This window comes from Hordeum vulgare, chromosome 3H, assembly GCF_904849725.1.
Source record: "Hordeum vulgare subsp. vulgare chromosome 3H, MorexV3_pseudomolecules_assembly, whole genome shotgun sequence".
NCBI lineage: Eukaryota > Viridiplantae > Streptophyta > Magnoliopsida > Poales > Poaceae > Hordeum > Hordeum vulgare.
The window spans coordinates 603,820,299-603,840,389 of NC_058520.1; the positions used below are offsets into that span (position 1 = coordinate 603,820,299).

Here is a 20,091-nt window from a genome sequence, read left to right on the forward strand (position 1 = left end):
GCTCGAACATTTCATCCAACACCTCATGTGCACAGAAGTGAGAACACATCACAACACACACCTCCCATCACCTATGGCCAAAAAGGAGACGAGGCCGCGCGGGCCGGGCGTATATATAGGAATCTTTCTAGTATCTGTTGGTGTTTAGAACCGGGACTGAAGATTGATCTTTAGTCCCAATTCTGGACACCAACCGGGACTAAAGATAGCATGCTCTCCTGCAGCCATCGTACAACACTTGCAGAGGAGCGGCATGGGTCGATGCCCTTTTCAGCCATTGTACAACAGCGTGGGCTAGCCTGATAACTTAGACGGACGAGTTGCTGTCTAGCTTTGAACGGTTTGAATTAGTACCACCCCATGTATTTCACATAATGTAGAATTAGTAGCCGGATGAAACAAATAATATCATCTCACTACTGGAATTAGAGAATTTGCCATCAGTCTGTTCTTTGTCGTCTGTTGGCTGATGGCAAAGAGCCTCTTCGCCATCAGCTGACAAAAACCAAACGGCAAAGAAAGGTTCTATTTGCCATCAGTGAGCACTTTCCCGTCTGCCAGCTGACAACACAGAGATGGAAAGAAGACGACAAAGAGCTGACTGCTGGCAAAGGTTCTATTTGCCATCAGTGAACTCTTTGCCGTCTACCAACTGACGGCAAAGAGCTAGGCAGACGACAAAGAGGCTCACTGGACCGCTTTTTAACCGACCGTTAGGTGCTCCTCTTTGCCGTTTGCCTAACTTCTCTTTGCCGTCGGGGGCGGACGTCAAAGAGTATGGCGACCTAACAGCCGTCGGCCCCCCACCCCACACCCCCTCTCTCCCCATGACGGCTCTCTCTCTCTCCCCCCGCACCGCCCCTCCTCCCATGCCCCCTCGTCCCCGCGCGACCCCCTCCTCCACCACCGCCGCGATCCCATCCTTCACCACCACGCCGCCCCTCCTCCACCGCCCCTCCTCCTCGCGCCGCCTCCTCCTCTACGCCCACCAATTCCCCCTCCTCCCTGCCCACCCCTCTCCCTGTGCCGGCGCCCCCTGCCACGCCAGGCGCCCCAGTCGTCCGATTTCACCAGACTGACGACAAAGCAGGGCCTTTACCGACGGAAGCAGGCATAGAAGTTTTGTCGTCCATGAACAACCCCTTTGTCGTCCGCTATGGCAAACGACAAATAAGTTGATTCCTGTAGTGTCTTAATTTATTAGTAGGAATACATATCTTTTAGATTTCATTGATTTAGGTAATCAGATGGGTATAATTAAGTGGTGTAGTACATTGAATGAGGTTCTCATAAGAAGAAACATGTTGCTCATTTAATAGTAAGTAGAGATTAATTACAAAAAAAATCAAAATTTGAACATGTGTTGGTCATACCACATCGATCCAAAGACTTAGGGAGGTTGGTGAACTACAACGATCTTTTCTTTGGAAGCAAACTATAACGTATAAGATCGTTGTAGTTCATTAGTTCGCTGAACTACATCAATCTTATCTTATTTAAATACTTGAGCAAAGTACTGTGTTGAAATAAAGGAAACTGACGCAAGGTTAGATCCCGGACTTACAGCAACTCCAGTCGCGCCCTCAGGATGCCCCCTAGGACACCCTTTTAGGTTCGGTATTAGGCTCGGGTGCGTTTTTTGGTCGAAAAACGGCCCAACCTCGCCCCGAGCGCCCCCAGGACGTCGAAATAGCGCCGGTATACTCAGGTGAAACCCGGCATGTTAGGGGGCTCTTGGGACGCCGGCGAAAGTTTCAGCGATTCACGTCTCCCCACGTGTTCTTTTTTGACCCACTTCATCATTTTCTTCATAAACTTTTGATTGTGATGGGGTGTGGCTAGCAAGATGCACCCATATTACCATCGGATGAAGTATTTGGCCTCCCAAAACACAAACTTTTTTGGCTCAGTGGTGTTTTTGGAGGCTCTAAAGGCTGGAGATGCTCTTAGGCAGGTTGGTGAGCATGTAACACGCTCTACACTACACGCCTTTGGATGATGGTCCTGTACCTTTATTTTTTGGACCGATATGGTGCTTATTGGATGCTGCCAGATGGATAGATACCATCCGGACACGTGAGGAGTGCGTACATGGACCCGGCCTTACCTGTCAACCGTACGGCATGCCATAAATCGTGGATCCCGTGGTGACATGCATCTACGCCCTCCGTTCTTAAATACTCCCTCCATTCCTAAATATAAGTCTTTCTAAAGTTTTCACTAGTGGACTATATAGGGATGTATATAGACATACTTTAAAGTGTACATTCAATCATTTTGTTCCGTATGTAGACATCTAATGAAATCGCTTAAAAGACTTATATTTAGGAACGGAGGGAGTATAAGTCTTTGTAGAGATTTCACTAGTGAACTACATACGGATGTATATAGACATACTGTAGAGTATACATTCAATCGTTTTGTTCCGTATGTAGACACCTAGTGAAATCGCTTAAAAGACTTATATTTAGGAACGGAGGGAGTATAGTGCATGCATGCATCCTGAGATGCCTTTTTGAATTACTGAGATCTATAAGACGATGGTCCTCGACCCATATGATGATGGTGCTAGAACTTTTGTATCAAGTCAATAATATTGTTACAAACTCGATCGAGGACCAAACCATACTTGACCAGTAGCTAAAGGACCAAAAAGACACAAAACAGTTACACACTCCACTATAACATGGAAAACATTTAGCTTAATTCCCACTGGCTAGTTCATTGCCGTGTTCCTGCAACTGCAAAGATTTTCATTGTTTTGTCACGAATCATGCCCTTATGCACCATCTTTCTTGAGAACAAGGACGCCGAGCGCTGCGAGGTGGTCGTCGATGTCATCCGGGACAGGGTGAGCTTCAACATCCCTCGGAAGCTGCAGCAACGCCCATCGTCCGTCCTCCGTCCTCACCATGCCCTTGTTCTCCTCCTGCCGCCACCCTGGGGGCACCATGTGCTCGTCTCTAAGAAAGTCGGTGGCCTTGTTCACCAGCGCCGGGTCCCTTCCACCGAGCTCGAACGGTTGGCCATGCGCCCGGTATCCATCCAGCAGGTGGAGGTGCGCCTCCAGATTGTGGTAGCTAGCCAGGTCTCCGGTGGGTTTGAGGAATGGCGACACGATGTGGTCCAGCGTGAGCTCCACACCGACGTGGGTGTACACGCTCGGCACCCTTAGCATGTCCGCCACCCGCAGCAGCACCGCCGGGAATATCGCCTCGTTGAACAGGAAACCGGGCACCTTGGGCACCATGTCGTGCACGTTGCGGATGCGCAGCGTCTTTACGCCCAGCTCCCCCTCGAAGCGCTTCTTGAACCTCGTGTTCCCCACGCGCGGCCCGGCGAACGAGAAGACGCACACCGGCGCTTTCTTCCCGCCGGCCGACGGAGACACGTTGGCACCACTCTCGGCGATGTCGAAGGCGCTGATCATCGCCAGCGCGCTGCCGAGGCTGTGGCCGGTCACCGTCACGCTCACCTCCTCGCCCCTCCCAGCGTAACGCTCCACCAGCTTCCGCACCTCGGCGAGCACCTGCTCGCGCGCCGAGTAGCTGCTGAACCGGCACGCCGAGTCCTTGCCGACGTATAGGTCCACGAACCCCGTCTCCACCTTCACGCTCGGGTCGGGGCACGGCACCCCGCACGCAGAGAGCGGCTTGAGCATCGCCGTCAAGTCGGCCACCCACTCCAGCCGGGTCACCGTGCCGCGCCAGGCGACGGCGATGTCCCGGCGTCCGATTCGCGCCGTCTCCTCGTCCGTGGACACGGCGACGAAGCCGATGAAAGTGGCCGACTCGCTCCACAGCTTGTCGTCGCCGGGGTTATGCTTCCAGATGCTGAAGTTTGGGTAGCTTGGGTGAGACGTGGCGTAGAGGTAGCGGGTGACCTCGTAGCCGACGCCGGCAAGGCCGACGTCCTCGAAGAAGGTGCGCGTCGGGTACTTGCAGCTGCCGGAGTAGCGGGAGAAGCGGTCGTAGTCGAACGAGTCGTAGCACGCCTGCGCGAACTCGCCGTACCGGATCAGCTCTCCCCGGAGCACCGTGTCGATGGGGTCCAGCAGCCCCTGCCAGTCGTTGCTGCCGTGGAGCTCCCGCCACCGCGACGTCAGCTGGCCGTCGGAACGGCCGGTCTTCTCGGCGAGGGTGCCGCGCTCCATGTCTCCGACGACGGAGCCCGGCGTCATGTTGGCCGGCGCTTCGTCGGTCGGCACCGCGGAGGTGACTAGCGGAGACGGGCGTCGCCCACGGCTCGCCATCTTTGAGAGCAGCGCCGCCGGACGCAAGTCCCCGGCAGGGCTGTCCGGGAGGGACTGGGCGAGGTTGGAGGGCATGGCCATTCTTGTTACTGTGATTGCGAGATGCACGTACGTACGTTCGTGTGTGCGCTCTGAATTGTGATTTGTGATGTGTGACAGCGTGAGGTTTAACAATTGGGTCGTGTGTATATATACACCTGTCTGTGTGGTACACTGGCCAGGCTGACAGCTCATCTTTCAGGACGGTCCTCATGCAGCTAGCTTTTTTCCTTTTTCTTTCTTAGATGTGCATGCACCTCGCTAGCTTGTAAACATTTGTACTATCAATGCACGGTTAAATTTACGTGCATTACTACAACAAACAAGGTTTAAGACACATTGCATTTACTTCAGCAACTAATTAGTGCTCACGTCGTACTATTTTTATATGCATGCGTAGTGTGAATGCTATTTTTTCAACTTATTTTACAGTCAATCAATAACCACCTAGGTTCTAGAGTATTAGTTTCCAACATCGTTTTTTATGATTTGATGGCATCGGCTATACTAAAACTTAGGCTGGTCATAGTGGGGAGTAACATATAGTAGTATATTGCATATGATACTATTGTATGATACTACCTTCATAGTGCACAGTATCATAAAATAGTATCATAGATGACCTTATTTATTGACATGCATGACACATAGTAGCATAGCATTTAACATGTTACGGTATCTACCTATGTTACTCTAACCCTCTCTCTCTTCTTTAATTGTCTGCCACATCAGCATGTTTGTTATTCTCGAGTACATGATACTATCTTAGTTACTCCCACTATGGCCAGCCTTAATGGTACTCCCTCCGTCACGATTTAGAAGGTGCGCTTGAAAAATCTCTGAGACCAAGATAGTCACCGATTGGTTGTGAGATGTAGCAGGTGTAGATGATAATACGTCTAATCAACTGAGAAAATACTAGTACTAATGCGTGAGCAGTAAATTGGAAAGGCGCATACATGAGTAGTACTAGTATTAATTAATAGGGTTAATTGCTTTCGCGCCTTAAACCTTGTCTATTTTGCAAACGCACGCAAGTTTAACTGTGCCTTGTAAATCGTGACGGAGGAAGTAGTGAAAGTGTGTTTTCTATGATAATTGTAGACGTACGGATCCTCTTTACACGGTTTTCATGCATGGCGCGCTGCTCTGGCATGAGGAGCTCGCGAAGCCGACGAACCTCCTCACCGTGCGCCCGCACGGACCGCGGGGCCGCCAAGATGGGGATGCGCTGCTGGTCCACACGCTAGTCACGCGACAACTTCACATCTGGATACGACAAGGGTTGACGGTACTACCAATGCCACTATGCCTGGTGGACTGGGATGTACAGTCGCTCCTGCTTCCCGCTTCCGCGCTGGCGTGCCGCGCCTAGCCCGCGGCGACGTAGCAGGGTGCCCGCGGGAAGAGCTCGCTCCGACGTTGAACCTCCCCTTCTTCCCTCCTTTCCCGTTGAAGAATCCCATGGCTGACTGGTTAGGGTTTCCTTGTCGCCGGTGAGGGAGCAAAGGTGGCTCGATGTGGACGATGATTTTGGATGAGGCCGGCTTCGCCGCACGCGTCCATTAAAAAGGACGGACATGCAGCCCTTGAACACACTGTTGAGCGGGTCTGGTGTTAGTGGTCGTCATAAATATGACCGCGGTGGTAGTTGGACAGAATTTTAGACCAAAAATGGATTCATGCAAACGTGAAGCGAACGCATTCTGAGTATGGGTCGACCCATTGGATCTCTACTTTTGTTCGCACCGATTCAAAGGCACGTAGTCAGACGATTTGGATCGGTGCGTTGAAGTGCTGTTAGCGATGGTCAAATCTCTCTCAGCCACCCCCTCCCCCTCCCCCCAATTCCCATCGGGGTGGTCCGCCTCACTCTCCTTCTCCCCAATCTCCCTTTGCCATGTCAGCATGTAATTAATCCCAGCCTGTAATTTCGTGTGGCATTATTCGTTTCTCTAGGTATCGGCCAAACTAGCGACGGCGGTACACGCTTTGATGACCGGACACGTGAGCCCATAGTACGTGCATGGACCCGGCATGAGCTGTAAATGTCATGCACCAAACTGAATCGTACCTGCCTGAAAAAAATAGATGCATGCATGGTCATCATATGGTGGTGGGAGCACCGGCGTCCACGATTTCCACGTGAATGGATGAACCTACTCTCTGGACAGAGATTCTAAGTTGCGTGTACGACCGTGCTCGTCCATCTCGTCGTTGCCGCGCGAGACCACCTTTCGTTCGCACCACGACTTTATTGAGAAACGTGTTCGTCATGCATGTGTTCTTTTCCCAACAGTATGCATGTGTGGGTTTGTAACGTACGATGTTGCCTTCAAAAGAAGAGAATTAAAGGTATCCACAAGGTTACCACGCATGGCTGGCTCGGCTAGTGCCCTTATTTTTGAGTTTTGTAAAGGAAAACGTTTATAACCGGTGCGCCGGTCCAACGTTCGGGCTGGTCGTGTGCGAGTCGTGTGATCCCTCTGATCTGTTTGCCTTTGCGTACCAACGCTGCTGTCCTTGTGCTGCTGTTGCCCCTGCGCTGCTGCCGCCTGCATCATCGGTGCATGTCCCTGTTGACTGCCTGCATCGCTGCTGCCCGCCCCCGTCGGCCGCCAACTCTGTTGGTTCCAACCTCCGTCTGTCGTCCTCGTCGACTTCTGCCATAGTCGGATCGCGCGTATACAAGTGTTGCAACCGTCATCTAAAAAAGCTTCAAACGTTGTTGAAAAAAGTTTTAACCATAGACAGAGAAAGCTTCAATCGGCTCTCCTAGCAAGAAAAGCTACAATCGTAGTTGCATTTTGCTACTATTAACTAACTTTTTTGCTCCATCTATTAAGGTGGACCTGAGACATCGCGACGAGTGTGACGGATATTTTCTGGAACCGTAGTTGCATTTTGCTACTATCGTCGGACTTTTTTGCTACATCCATCAAGGCGGTGTTGCGACCTCGCGACGATGATGACAATGATTTTGCTGCATCCGTGGCCGAAATTTACTACATCACTGCTTCTTTTGCTACCATCGATGATTTTTGCTACATGGCTCGATCTGACGGTCAACAGGTTTTGATCTAACGGCTCGCGCGCATCCAGCCGAAAGTTTTGACCGACGTGCCAATGTAGATCAGTGCCTTTTGCAGAAATTGCAATTTGTCTGATGGTAATCAACATGACATGTGTTCAATTATCTCTCCCTAATAATAAAGCAAATTCGGTTTCTGGTCGTCCGTCCTGAAAATTACCCCTAAAGTTTGCATAAATTACCCATCATGCCACCGGTAAGTAATAGAAATCGTTTCACAAAGCGAAAAATCTTAGACTGGGCCGGCCCATGTAAAAACCTCCTATATTACGCTCTGCATGCTGGGAGAATATCCAACACACCGTATGAGCCGGCCCATGCACAGGCGCCTGCTTTTAGTTCTGTTTATTTATTTATTTTCAGTTCCGTTTTATTTTTTTATTTTAAATAATTTAGAACTTTAAATAATCTTTAAAATTTTAATAAACTGAAAATTATAAATCAACATATTTCAAAAATAAAAATGTTTGTGACTTCAAAAACTGCTCGGAGTTTTGTAAAAAATGCTCGCACATACAATAAAATGTTTGCAATTTTATAAAAATGTTTGCAATTTTATAAAAATGTTTGTACAATAAGAATAGTCCATGATCTCAAATACAACTTCATGTATTAAAAACTATTAAATGCATTTAACAAAATGCTTTCTAATTCAAAATATGTCCTGAAATTTTAAAAATAGCTAATGCCTGTTTTGATAGTTTCTTTTTTTATTTAAAATTTTCCGTTCCATTTTTGTTTATTTATAATTTAAATAATTTGGAATTACAAAAACTTTTGCATATTAAAAATAGGAATTTGGATTAAAATGCTGACGAATTTTTTATTTTGAATTAAAAATAGGATTCAAAAAAAGCACCGGATTTTTATATTTTTTTTGTAAATTCCAAAACAACGTCCATGAATTTAATAAATATATTTACGATTTTTAGTAAATGTTTGTAAATTGTAAAAAATGTTCTCGATTTTAAATTCGTTCCCATATTTGTAAAATTGTTCACGAAAGATCTAATGTATGTAGGTAAACATTAATGCTCATAAGTCTTTGTGACAATATACCTGTGTGAATTTTGAAGAATTAACTGTTGGATGGATCGGATTATTATTGTATGTTTTGTAAAAAAAAAATCTTGAAATTCAGAATAAATCTTTGAGTTACCAAGATTTTTAACAACCATGATATATATTTTTTGAAAATGTAGAGATTGCTTCAATTTGTGAATAAATTTAAAAGAAGAAACATTTTTTTGCATTTGTGCATAAAATTTCTAAATCAAGCGATGATATATGAACATAATGTGGTCACCATCATTGGAGATTATGTTTTTTTTTCTTCCGTGGCAACGCATGGGCCATGTTGCTAGTAGTAATTATGAGAGATCTAATTATTATGCATCAGCTAATTGTGGGTTGTTGGAGAACGTTGCATGGACCTCACCAACGCGCTCGATGCCAAGATCCGGTCGCCCGGCTACCTCACGATGGACATGTCCACGAGCAAGGAGGCGGTCGCCTTCCCCGTCCGCAACACGGTGGATCTAAGTACCCTTGTAGATCGCACATCAGGAAGCGTTAAGAAACGCGGTTGATGTAGTGGAACGTCCTCACGTCCCTCGATCCGCCCCGCGAACCGTCCCACGAACCGTCCCGCGATCTATCCCACGATCCGTTCCGATCTAGTGCCGAACGAACGGCACCTTCGCCTTCAGCACACGTACAGCTCGACGATGATCTCGGCCTTCTTGATCCAGCAAGCAAGATGGAGAAGTAGATGAGTTCTCCGGCAGCGTGACGACGTGATGATCCACAAGTATAGGGGATCAATCGTAGTCCTTTCGATAAGTAAGAGTGTCGAATCCAACGAGGAGCAGAACGATCTGACAAGTGGTTTTCAGCAAGGTAAAATCAGCACGCACTGAAATTGTCGGTAACAAGTGATTGTGTGGTGATTTGATTCGTAGCAAGCAACAAGTAACAAAAGTAGCAACGGTGCAGCAAAGTGGCCCAATCCCTTTTGTAGCAAGGGACAAGCCTGGACAAAGTCTTATAGGAGCAAAAACGCTCTCGAGGACACACGAGAATTTCTGTCATGCTAGTTTTCATCATGTTCATATGATTCGCGTTCGTTACTTTGATAGTTTGATATGTAGGTGGACCGGCGCTTGGGTACTGCCCTTACTTGGACAAGCATCCCACTTATGATTAACCCCTCTCGCAAGCATCCGCAACTACGAAAGAAGAATTAAGACAAAGTCTAACCATAGCATTAAACTAGTGGATCCAAATCAGCCCCTTACGAAGCAACGCATAAACTAGGGTTTAAGCTTCTGTCACTCTAGCAACCCATCATCTACTTACTACTTCCCAATGCCTTCCTCTAGGCCCAAATAATGGTGAAGTGTTACGTTCACATAACACCACTAGAGGAAAAACAACATACAACATATCAAATTACCGAACGAATACCAATTTCACTACTATTAGCATGACTTATCCCATGTCCTTAGAAACAAAAGTAACTACTCACAAAGCATAATCATATTAATGACTAGAGAGGTAATGAGTAGCATCAAGGATCTGAACATAAACTCTTCCACCAAGTAATCCAACTAGCATCAACTACAAAGAGTAATCAACACTACTAGCAACCTTACAAGTACCAATCGGAGTCGCGAGACGGAGATTGGTTACACGTGATGAACTAGGGTTTGTAGATGAGATGGTGCTGATGAAGATGTTGATGGTGACGAGCCCCCTCCGATGAGAGGAGTGTTGGTGATGATGATGGCGATGATTTCCCCCTCCGGGAGGGAAGTTTCCCCGGCAGGATCGTCCTGCCGGAGCTCTAGATTGGTTCTGCTCAAGTTCCGCCTCGTGGCGGCGGCGAATCCATGAAAAAGCTCCTCTCTGATTTTTTCCTGGACGAAACCTTCATATAGCAAAAGAGGGGGCAAGTGGGCCAGCAGGGTGCCCACAAGCCCTCATGGCGCAGCCTGGGGGGTGGCCACGCCGTGTAGGCTTATGGCCACCCCCTGGCACCCCTCTGGCCCTTCCTCGACCCAGTATTTTTTTATAAATCCGGAAAAAATCCTCGTTGATTTTTACGGCGTTTGGAGTTGCACAGAATAGGTATCTCAAACTTGCTCCACTTTCAGGCCAGAATTCCAGCTGCCGGTATTCTCCCTCTTCATGTAAACCTTGGAAAATAAGAGAGAAAAGGCATAACAATTGTACCGTGAAGTGAAATAACAGCCCAAGAAGCGATAAATATCAACATGAAAACATGATGCAAAATGGACGTATCAACTCCCCCAAGCTTAGACCTCGCTTGTCCTCAAGCGAAAGCCTTGCTCAATAAATATGTCCACGTGTTTAGGGAGAGAGGTGTCGACAAAACAAGATACGAACATGCATGCATCATGATCATGATCAGAGCAGCAATACCAACATATAATCTCTCATGCTAAAGTAATAATTCCTTCACAAAGTAAATCATGGATCAAGAACCTTACCGAGAAGTAACAACCGATAGCCTTTAGTCATTGAAGCAATTGCAATTTATCACAACATCAGAAAGAGTCAAATAAGAGCTTGTAAAGAAAATTCACATACTCAATCATTCTTTCATTCTCTACAATTGCTACAACTCACGTGGTACTCATGAGATCAAAGTTTTAGCTGGACACAGAGAAAGATAGGGGCTTACAGTTTTGCCTCCCAACTGCTTACCTCAAGGGTAAAGTCAACAATAATAATTCATGAGTACTTACCTCCAAGTTGACATATGAATATAGATCTTTCCCAAGCATATGAGGTTAGCCAAGATAAAGGCGAGATAAGGAATTGGTGAAGATCACCATGACTCTTTCAATGGCAAAAAGATAGGCCCTTCGCAGAGGGAAGCACAAGTTGTCATGCGCTTTTGAGGTTTGGATGTGTGTCCTCTTAGTGCGGAGGAATGTCACTTTATATTGCCCCCTGTGATAAAGAACTTTATCATGCAGTCTGTCGCTTTTATGTCTTCCTCATCACAGGTTCGTATAAAGCTTATTTTCCACACACTAATAGATCATGCATATTAGAGAGCAATTTTTATTGCTTGCACCAATGACAACTTACTTGAGGGATCTTATTCAATCCATAGGTAGGTATGGTGGACTCACATGGCAAAACTGGGTTGATGGTTTATGGATGCACAAGTAGTATCTCTACTTAGTGCGGGAGGTTTGGCTAATGTGAGGTGGAAGCAATCATCACATGCTAAGGGATCTCTAATCATATAACATTGTTCGGCGCCAAGCAAACACAATTCATTATGTTGTCTTCCTGGTCCAACATCTACTTCTAGGCATGCAATGGTTTAGTGAGTGTTCACAATCATAGATGGTGTCAGAGATGATATATTTATATGTGAACCTCTCCTTCTTTATCACTTCCTATTAATTGCAACCATGACCAAGGTCTACGTTTGCCTACCCTCAACAAGTTTCAATCCTCATTCTTTTTATATGTGAATCCATCACTTCCCATAAGATCATTACTTCATGCTTTTGTTCTATTCTTACTCTTTTGATCATGGCAAGAGGCAAAGCCCTTCAACTAAGACACTCTTTATTATATGGCTCACGAGCTCGAATACATCGGGGGTGACACCAAGCAAAACTCAAGACTAAAACACTAAGACATTTAATCTACTAGACAAAGAGAAAACTGAAAAGGAAAACTAAAACAAAGGTAAAGGCAAAAGATGTGATAGTAATACGATACCGGGGCAACTCCCCCAAGCTTGGCACAAGCCAAGGGGATTGCCCATACCAATGCTCAGTTGTCCTCCTTTGGTGGTGATGGTGGAGTCGTTGCAATCTTTGACTCCAAGAGGGCCATTAATCTTTGATTTATACCTTGGAGATCTGCGATATGTTTTTCCAGCAAAACAACTTCATGAGTGAGACAAGTATTGCGAGCACGAGTTGTTTCACAAAACCTCAAGAGTTCAATCAAGGATGGAGACAGTAGGTGGAGGTAGGGTTGGAGGAAATCCACTTCTTCAACTTCTTCCTTGTTGAGCGCAGATTGCACTTCATCCCACGCCTGATTCCTCTCCTTAGTTTTGCCCTTGGTTTCTTTAGGTAGCCTCTCCTTGGCCTCCATTCTTTTCAGATCAACATTTACTTCTCCATAGGCTCGAGGGAGATTGTTCTCCCTCACAGATTCCTGAGACGACATCTTGCTCTAAATCTACGGCAAAAAACAGGCTCGAAACGAAAAAACAGAGGAAATCTGCGTGATGCAGGGGTCAAACCAAACGAGAGTATATATAATGATTTTTTCAGACCAGAAGGAGTACCCTGCACGAAAACGGAGTCCGGGAGGCGCACGAGCTGGCCACAAGCCCTCACGGCGCTGCCAGGGGGTGGGCCCGCATCGTGCAGGCTTGTCGCCTCCTCGCGCACTTTCCGGACTACTTCCAATTTTTGTATTTTTTTCAAATATTCCAAAACGGAGAAAAATTCCTACTTGAAAAGTTTTGGACTCTGTTTACTTACTGAAACACATACCTCTTTGTTTTCGGAGTCTGAAACAGGCTGATAAACATCCCTTAGGTATTCCTCCGGAGTTATGGTATTGATAATATTGCTTTCAACATTTATGGGAGTACCTGAGATATAATGCTTGATTCTCTGCCCATTTACAACTCTCGGACAATTACCTTCCGTGTTGTTGATCTTGATAGCACCGGAATGATATACTTCCTCAACAACATAGGGACCTTCCCATTTTGAGAGAAGCTTGCCTGCAAAGAATCTTAAACGAGAGTTATATAGCAAGACATAATCACCTACATTGAACTCACGCTTTTGTATTCTCTTGTCATGCCACCTCTTAACTTTCTCTTTGAACAACTTGGCATTCTCATATGCCTGAGTTCTCCATTCATCAAGCGAGCTAATGTCAAATAACCTCTTCCCACCCGCAAGTTTGAAATCAAAGTTGAGCTCTTTGATTGCCCAATAAGCTTTATGCTCTAGCTCAAGAGGTAGATGACATGATTTACCGTACACCATTTTGTACGGAGACATGCCCATGGGATTCTTATAGGCAGTTCTATAAGCCCACAATGCATCATCGAGCTTCTTAGACCAATTCTTTCTGGACCTGTTGACAGTCTTTTGTAGAATTAGTTTAATCTCTCTGTTGCTTAGCTCTACTTGACCACTGGACTGAGGATGGTAGGGAGACACAATTCTATGGTTGACATCATACTAAGCAAGGGTTTTACGGAAAGCACCATGAATGAAGTGTGAACCACCGTCGATCATTAGATATCTAGGGACTCCAAATCTAGGGAAGATAACTTCTTTCAGCATCCTGATAGAGGTGTTGTGATCAACACTACTAGTGGGGATAGCTTCTACCCACTTAGTGACGTAATCAACAGCAACTAGGATGTGAGTAAACCCATTGGATTTTGGAAAAGATCCCATATAATCAAAGCCCCAGACATCAAATGGTTCAATGACAAGTGAATAGTTCATAGGCATTTCCTGACGTTTGCTAATATTACCTATTCTTTGACATTCGTCACAAGACAAGAAAAACTTACGGGCATCCTTGAAGACAGTGGGCCAATAGAAACCTGATTGCAATACCTTGTGTGCAGTTCTATCTCCCGCATGGTGTCCTCCGTAGGCCTCGGAGTGACACTTCTGTAGGATCTGTCCCTGTTCATGTTCAGGTACACAATGTCTAATAAAACCATCTACTCCTTCCTTATAAAGGTGAGGATCATCCCAAAAGTAGTGTCTCAAGTCAAAGAAGAATTTCTTCTTTTGCTGGTACGTGAAACTAGGTGGTATATATTTGGCAACAATATAGTTTGCATAATCAGCATACCATGGTGCACTACGTGAAGCATTGGTGACATTCAATTTCTCATCAGGAAAGCTACCATCAATAGGTTGTGGGTCATCAAGAACGTTCTCCAACCTAGACAAGTTATCTACTACGGGGTTATCAGCACCCTTTCTATCGACAACATGCAAATAAAATTCTTGTAGCAAGAGAACCCATCTGATAAGTCTAGGTTTAGCGTCCTTCTTCTCCATCAGGTACTTAATAGCAGCATGATCAGATTGAATAGTGACTTTGGAATCAACTATGTAAGACCTGAACTTTTCACATGCAAACACGACTGCTAGAAATTCATTCTCACTAGTAGCATAGTTTCTCTGGGCACTGTCTAGAGTTTTACTAGCATAGTGAATAACATTCAACTTCTTATCAACTCTTTGCCCTAGAACATCACCAACAACATAATCACTAGCATCAAACATGATTTCAAAAGGCAAGTTCCAATCAGGTGGTTGAACAATAGGTGCAGTTATCAAAGCCCTCTTAAGTATTTCGAAGGCTTCCTCACAATCATCGTCAAAAACAAAAGGAATATTCTTTTGCAAGAGATTGGTAAGAGGCCTAGAAATCTTAGAGAAGTCTTTAATGAACCTTCTATAGAAACCAGCATGACCAAGGAAACTTCTTATACCTTTGATATCTGTGGGGTATGGCATTTTCTCGATTGCATCAACCTTAGCCTTATCGACTTCAATACCTCTTTCAGAAATTTTATGTCCTAAGACGATGCCTTCATTAACCATAAAGTTGCACTTCTCCCAATTCAAGACAAGATTGGTGTCTTTACATCTCTGCAAGACTCGATCAAGGTTGCTGAGGCAATCATCAAAAGAAGACCCACAAACGAAGAAGTCATCCATGAAAACCTCAAAAATCTTTTCACAAAAGTCAGAGAATATAGCCAACATACATCTTTGAAAGGTGGCAGGTGCATTACATAAGCCAAAAGGCATACGTCTGTAAACAAAGGTACCGAAAGGGCAAGTGAAAGTGGTTTTCTCCTCATCAGATTATGCAACTGGTATTTGGGAGAAACCAGAATAACCGTCTAGAAAGCAGAAGTGTGTGTGTTTAGACAACCTTTCTAGCATTTGGTCGATAAAAGGCAGAGGGTAATGATCTTTCCTAGTGGCCTTATTCAATTTCCTGAAATCGATCACCATCCTATAGCCAGTAATAATCCTCTGTGGGATCAATTCATCCTTATCATTAGGGACAACGGTAATGCCTCCCTTCATAGGAACGCAATGCACCGGACTCACCCAATCGCTATGAGCAACAGGATAGATAATACCTGCTTCCAGGAGCTTTAGTATTTCTTTTCTTACTACTTCTTTCATCTTAGGATTTAATCTCCTTTGATGATCAGCAACTGGTTAGAAATCAGGATCAGTTTTTATCTTGTGCTGGCATAGGGTAGGACTAATGCCCTTAAGATCATCGAGAGTATATCCAATAGCAGCACGGTGCTTCCTCAGAGTTTTTAGTAACTTCTTTTCTTCATGCTCTGAGAGGCTAGCACTAATAATGACAGGATATATCTCTTTTTCATCAAGATAGGCACACTTAAGAGTATCAGGCAACTGTTTAAGCTCAAACACAGGATCACTCTTTGGTGGGGGTGGATCCCCAAGCAGTTCAACAAGCAAGTTATCCTTAAGGATAGGACATTGTTCTAAGACAACTCTATCTATCTCATCCCTTTCATCCATATGCATATCATTTTCATGCTCAAGCAAGTATTGCTCTAAGGGATCAGTAGGAGGCACGACAATAGAAGCTAAGGCAATAGTTTCATCCTTACTAGGCAACTCCTTTTCATGAGGTTGTCTACCAAACTTGGAGAAATTGAACTCATGTGACACGCCTTCAAAGTCAATAGTGACAGTTTGCTTCTCACAATCAATATGAGCATTGACAGTATTGAGAAAAGGTCTGCCAAATAAGATGGGACAAAAGGTATATTGTGCGGTAGCAAGAATGAGGAAATCAGCAGGATACTTCGTTTTACCACACAAGACTTCAACATCCCTAACAATTCCCACAGGGTAGATAGTATCTCTATTGGCAAGCTGAATAGTGACATCAATAGGCTCTATCTCAACAGGTGCAATCTCATATTTGATTTCATCGTATAAGGATTGAGGTATTGCACTAACACTAGCACCCAAGTCACCTAAACCATGATACCAATGATCTCCTATCTTAACAGAAACCACACGCATGCCAACAACATGCCTATGTTTGTCTCTAGCTTGAGCTTTAGCAATTCTAGCAGCCTCTTCACATAAGTGAATATCATGTTCCTCAACATCGTTAGACAGAAGATCTTTGATAATAGCAATGCTAGGTTCAACTCTAATTTGCTCAGGGGGTGTAGGTGTTCTAATATAGCCTCTACGTATCACAGTTGAAGCTTTAGAATGATCCTTTATCCTAACAGGGAAAGGTGGTTTCTCAATGTAAGCACTCGGAACCACAGGATCATTATAGGCAATGACTTTCTCTTCAACTGGAGTGGGTTTAACTACATTGACTTCTAAAGGAGGATGATATTTAAACCACTTATCTTTGGGGAGATCAATATGAGCAACAAAGGATTCACACAATGAAGCTACTATCTTAGAGTCAAGTCCAAACTTAGCGCTAAGGTCACAAAAAGTATTTGTCTCAACAAAGGATTTAACGCAATCAAATGTGAAATTCATATCTGACTCCTTACCTTCTTCAAGCTCCCAATCTTCAGAGTTGCGTTTAATTCTCTCCAATAAATTCCATTTGAAGTCAATATCTCTCTTCATAAAAGAACCGGTACAAGAAGTGTCAAGCATGGTGCGATCATCATGAGAAAGCCGAGCATAGAAGTTCTGAATGATAATTTCTCTCGAGAACTCATGATTGGGGCATGAATATAACATTGATTTAAGCCTCCCCAAAGCTTGAGCGATGCTTTCTCTGTCACGAGGCCAAAAATTATAAATATAATTCCGATCACGATGTACTAAATGCATAGGATAAAACTTTTGATGAAATTCCAATTTCAACCGATTGTAGTCCCATGATCCAGTATCATCACATAGCCTATTGTTGGGTAACGTAGCATAAATTCAAAATTTTTCCTACGCATGTTCAGATCTTCCTATGGAGTGACCAGCAACGAGAGAGGGGTAAGAGCATCTTCATACCTTTGAAGATCGCTAAGCGGAAGCGTTGCTAGAACGCGGTTGATGGAGTCGTACTCGCGGCGATTCTGATCTAGTGCCGAACAACGGCACCTCCGCGTTCAACACACGTGCAGCCCGGTGATGTCTCCCGCACCTTCATCCAGCAAGGAGGAGGGAGAGGTTGGGGAAGAAGTCCAGCAACACGACGGCGTGGTGTGGTGGAGAGACGAGGTCTCCCGGCAGGGCTTCGCCAAGCGCCGGCAGAGAGGAGGAGGGAGAGGAGCAGGGTTGCGCCGAGAGAGAGATGAAAACCGTGTCTCAAACAGCCCCGAGCCCTCATCTATATATAGGGGGAGAGGGAGGGGGCGCAGCCCTTAGGGTTCCCACCCCCAAGGGGTGCGGCAGCCCCAGATGGAAGAGGGGGCGGTGGCCAGGGCAGGGAGGAGGGGTGGCGCACCCCTCTGGTGGGCCTTAGGCCCACCTATGCTAGGGTTCCCCCTTTCCCCCTTTCTCTGGTGCGCATGGGCTGGGTGGGGGGCGCACCAGCCCACTTAGGGGCTGGTTCCCTTCCCCACTTAGCCCATCTAGCCTCCCGGGGTCGTTGCCCCCCTCCGGTGGTCCCGGTGGTCCCGGTACGTTACCGGTGACGCCCGAAACACTTCCGGTGTCCAAAACCATCCGTCCTATATATCAATCTTTACCTCCGGACCATTCCGGAGCTCCTCGTGACGTCCGGGATCTCATCCGGGACTCCGAACAACTTTCGGTAACCTCGTACAACAATTCCCTATAACCCTAGCGTCATCGAACCTTAAGTGTGTAGACCCTACGGGTTCGGGAGACAGGCAGACATGACCGAGACACCTCTCTGGACAATAACCATCAGCGGGGTCTGCATACCCATGGTGGCTTCCACTAGCTCCACGATGATCTCATCAGATGAACCACGATGTCAAGGATTCAATCAATCCCGTATACGATTCCCTTTGTCTGTCGGTATAGAACTTTCCCGAGATTCGATCGTCGGTATACCTATAGCTTGTTCAATCTCGTTACCGGTAAGTCTCTTTACTCGTTCCGTAGCACGTCATCGTGTGACTAACTCCTTAGTCACATTGAGCTCATGATGATGTTCTACCGAGTGGGCCCAGAGATACCTCTCCGTCACACGGAGTGACAAATCCCGATCTCGATTCGTACCAACCCAAGAGACACTTTCGGAGGTACCCGTAGTGCACCTTTGTAGTCACCCAGTTACGTTGTGACGTTTGATACACCCAAAGCACTCCTACGGCATCCGGGAGTTGCACAATCTCACGGTCGAAGGAAAAGATACTTGACATTAGAAAAGCTTTAGCACACGAACAATACGATCTAGTGCTAGGCTTAGGATTGGGTCTTGTCCATCACATCATTCTCCCAATGATGTGATCCTGTTATCAATGACATCTAATGCCCATGATCAGGAAACCATGATCATCTATTGACTAACGAGCTAGCCAACTAGAGGCTTGCTAGGGACACATTGTGATCTATTCATTCACACATGTATTACTGTTTCCTGTTAATACAATTATAGCATGAACGATAGACGATTATCATGAACAAGGAAATATGAAAATAACCATTTTATTATTGCCTCTAGGGCATATTTCCAACACCTATACCATGTCAACGCTTTATCTTTGAAAGATAAAGGAAAGACCTTATTCTTGACCTCATCCTCAGGAAAACCTGCAAGCTTAAATAAACCACAAACTTCATCTACATAGATTAGATGCAAGTCTGGATGTGATGTTCCATCTCATGTAAAATGATTAGCCAGCAGTTTCTCAAGCATACCCGAAGGAAATTCAAAGAAAATATTTTCAGTAGGTGCAGCAGGTTGAGGAGCAACTCTTTGTGCTTCCATTCGAGGTGAAGATACCCCGAACAAGCCGCTCAAAGGATTAGTATCCATAGTGACAAGTGACACCAAATTTCAGCACACTGTATGAATGTTTCCTTACCAAGTTCCACTTACCAAAGGCGCTTCACTTCCCGGCAATGGCGCCAGAAAAGAGTCTTGATGACCCACAAGTATAGGGGATCAATCGTAGTCCTTTTGATAAGTAAGAGTGTCAAACCCAACGAGGAGCAGAAGGATATGACAAGTGGTTTTCAGCAAGGTAAAATCTACGTGCACTGAAATTGTCGGTAACAAGTGATTGTGTGGTGAGATGATTCGTAGCAAGCAACAAGTTACAAAAGTAGCAACGGTGCACCAAAGTGGCCCATTCCCTTTTGTAGCAAGGGAAAAGCCTGGACAAAGTCTTATAGGAGGAAAAACGCTCCCGAGGACACACAGGAATTTCTGTCATGCTAGTTTTCATCATGTTCATATGATTCACGTTCGTTACTTTGGTAGTTTGATATGTAGGTGGACCGGCGCTTGGTTACTGCCCTTACTTGGACAAGCATCCCACTTATGATTAACCCCTCTTGCAAGCATCCGCAACTACGAAAGAAAAATTAAGACAAAGTCTAACCATAGCATTAAACTAGTGGATCCAAATCAGCACCTTCCGAAGCAACGCATAAACTAGGGTTTAAGCTTCTGTCACTCTAGCAACCCATCATCTACTTACTACTTC

General features: G+C 45.5%; 1 protein-coding gene across 1 annotated transcript; it reads right to left on the reverse strand.

Moving 5' to 3' along the window:
- Window positions 1-2,557: 2,557 nt before the first annotated feature.
- LOC123441020 (phospholipase A1-Igamma1, chloroplastic-like) lies at window positions 2,558-4,408 on the reverse strand. Its single transcript, XM_045117552.1, has one exon. It carries the CDS (start codon window positions 4,331-4,333, stop codon window positions 2,780-2,782), a length of 1,554 nt encoding a protein of 517 aa, XP_044973487.1. The 5' UTR covers window positions 4,334-4,408; the 3' UTR covers window positions 2,558-2,779.
- Window positions 4,409-20,091: the final 15,683 nt, after the last annotated feature.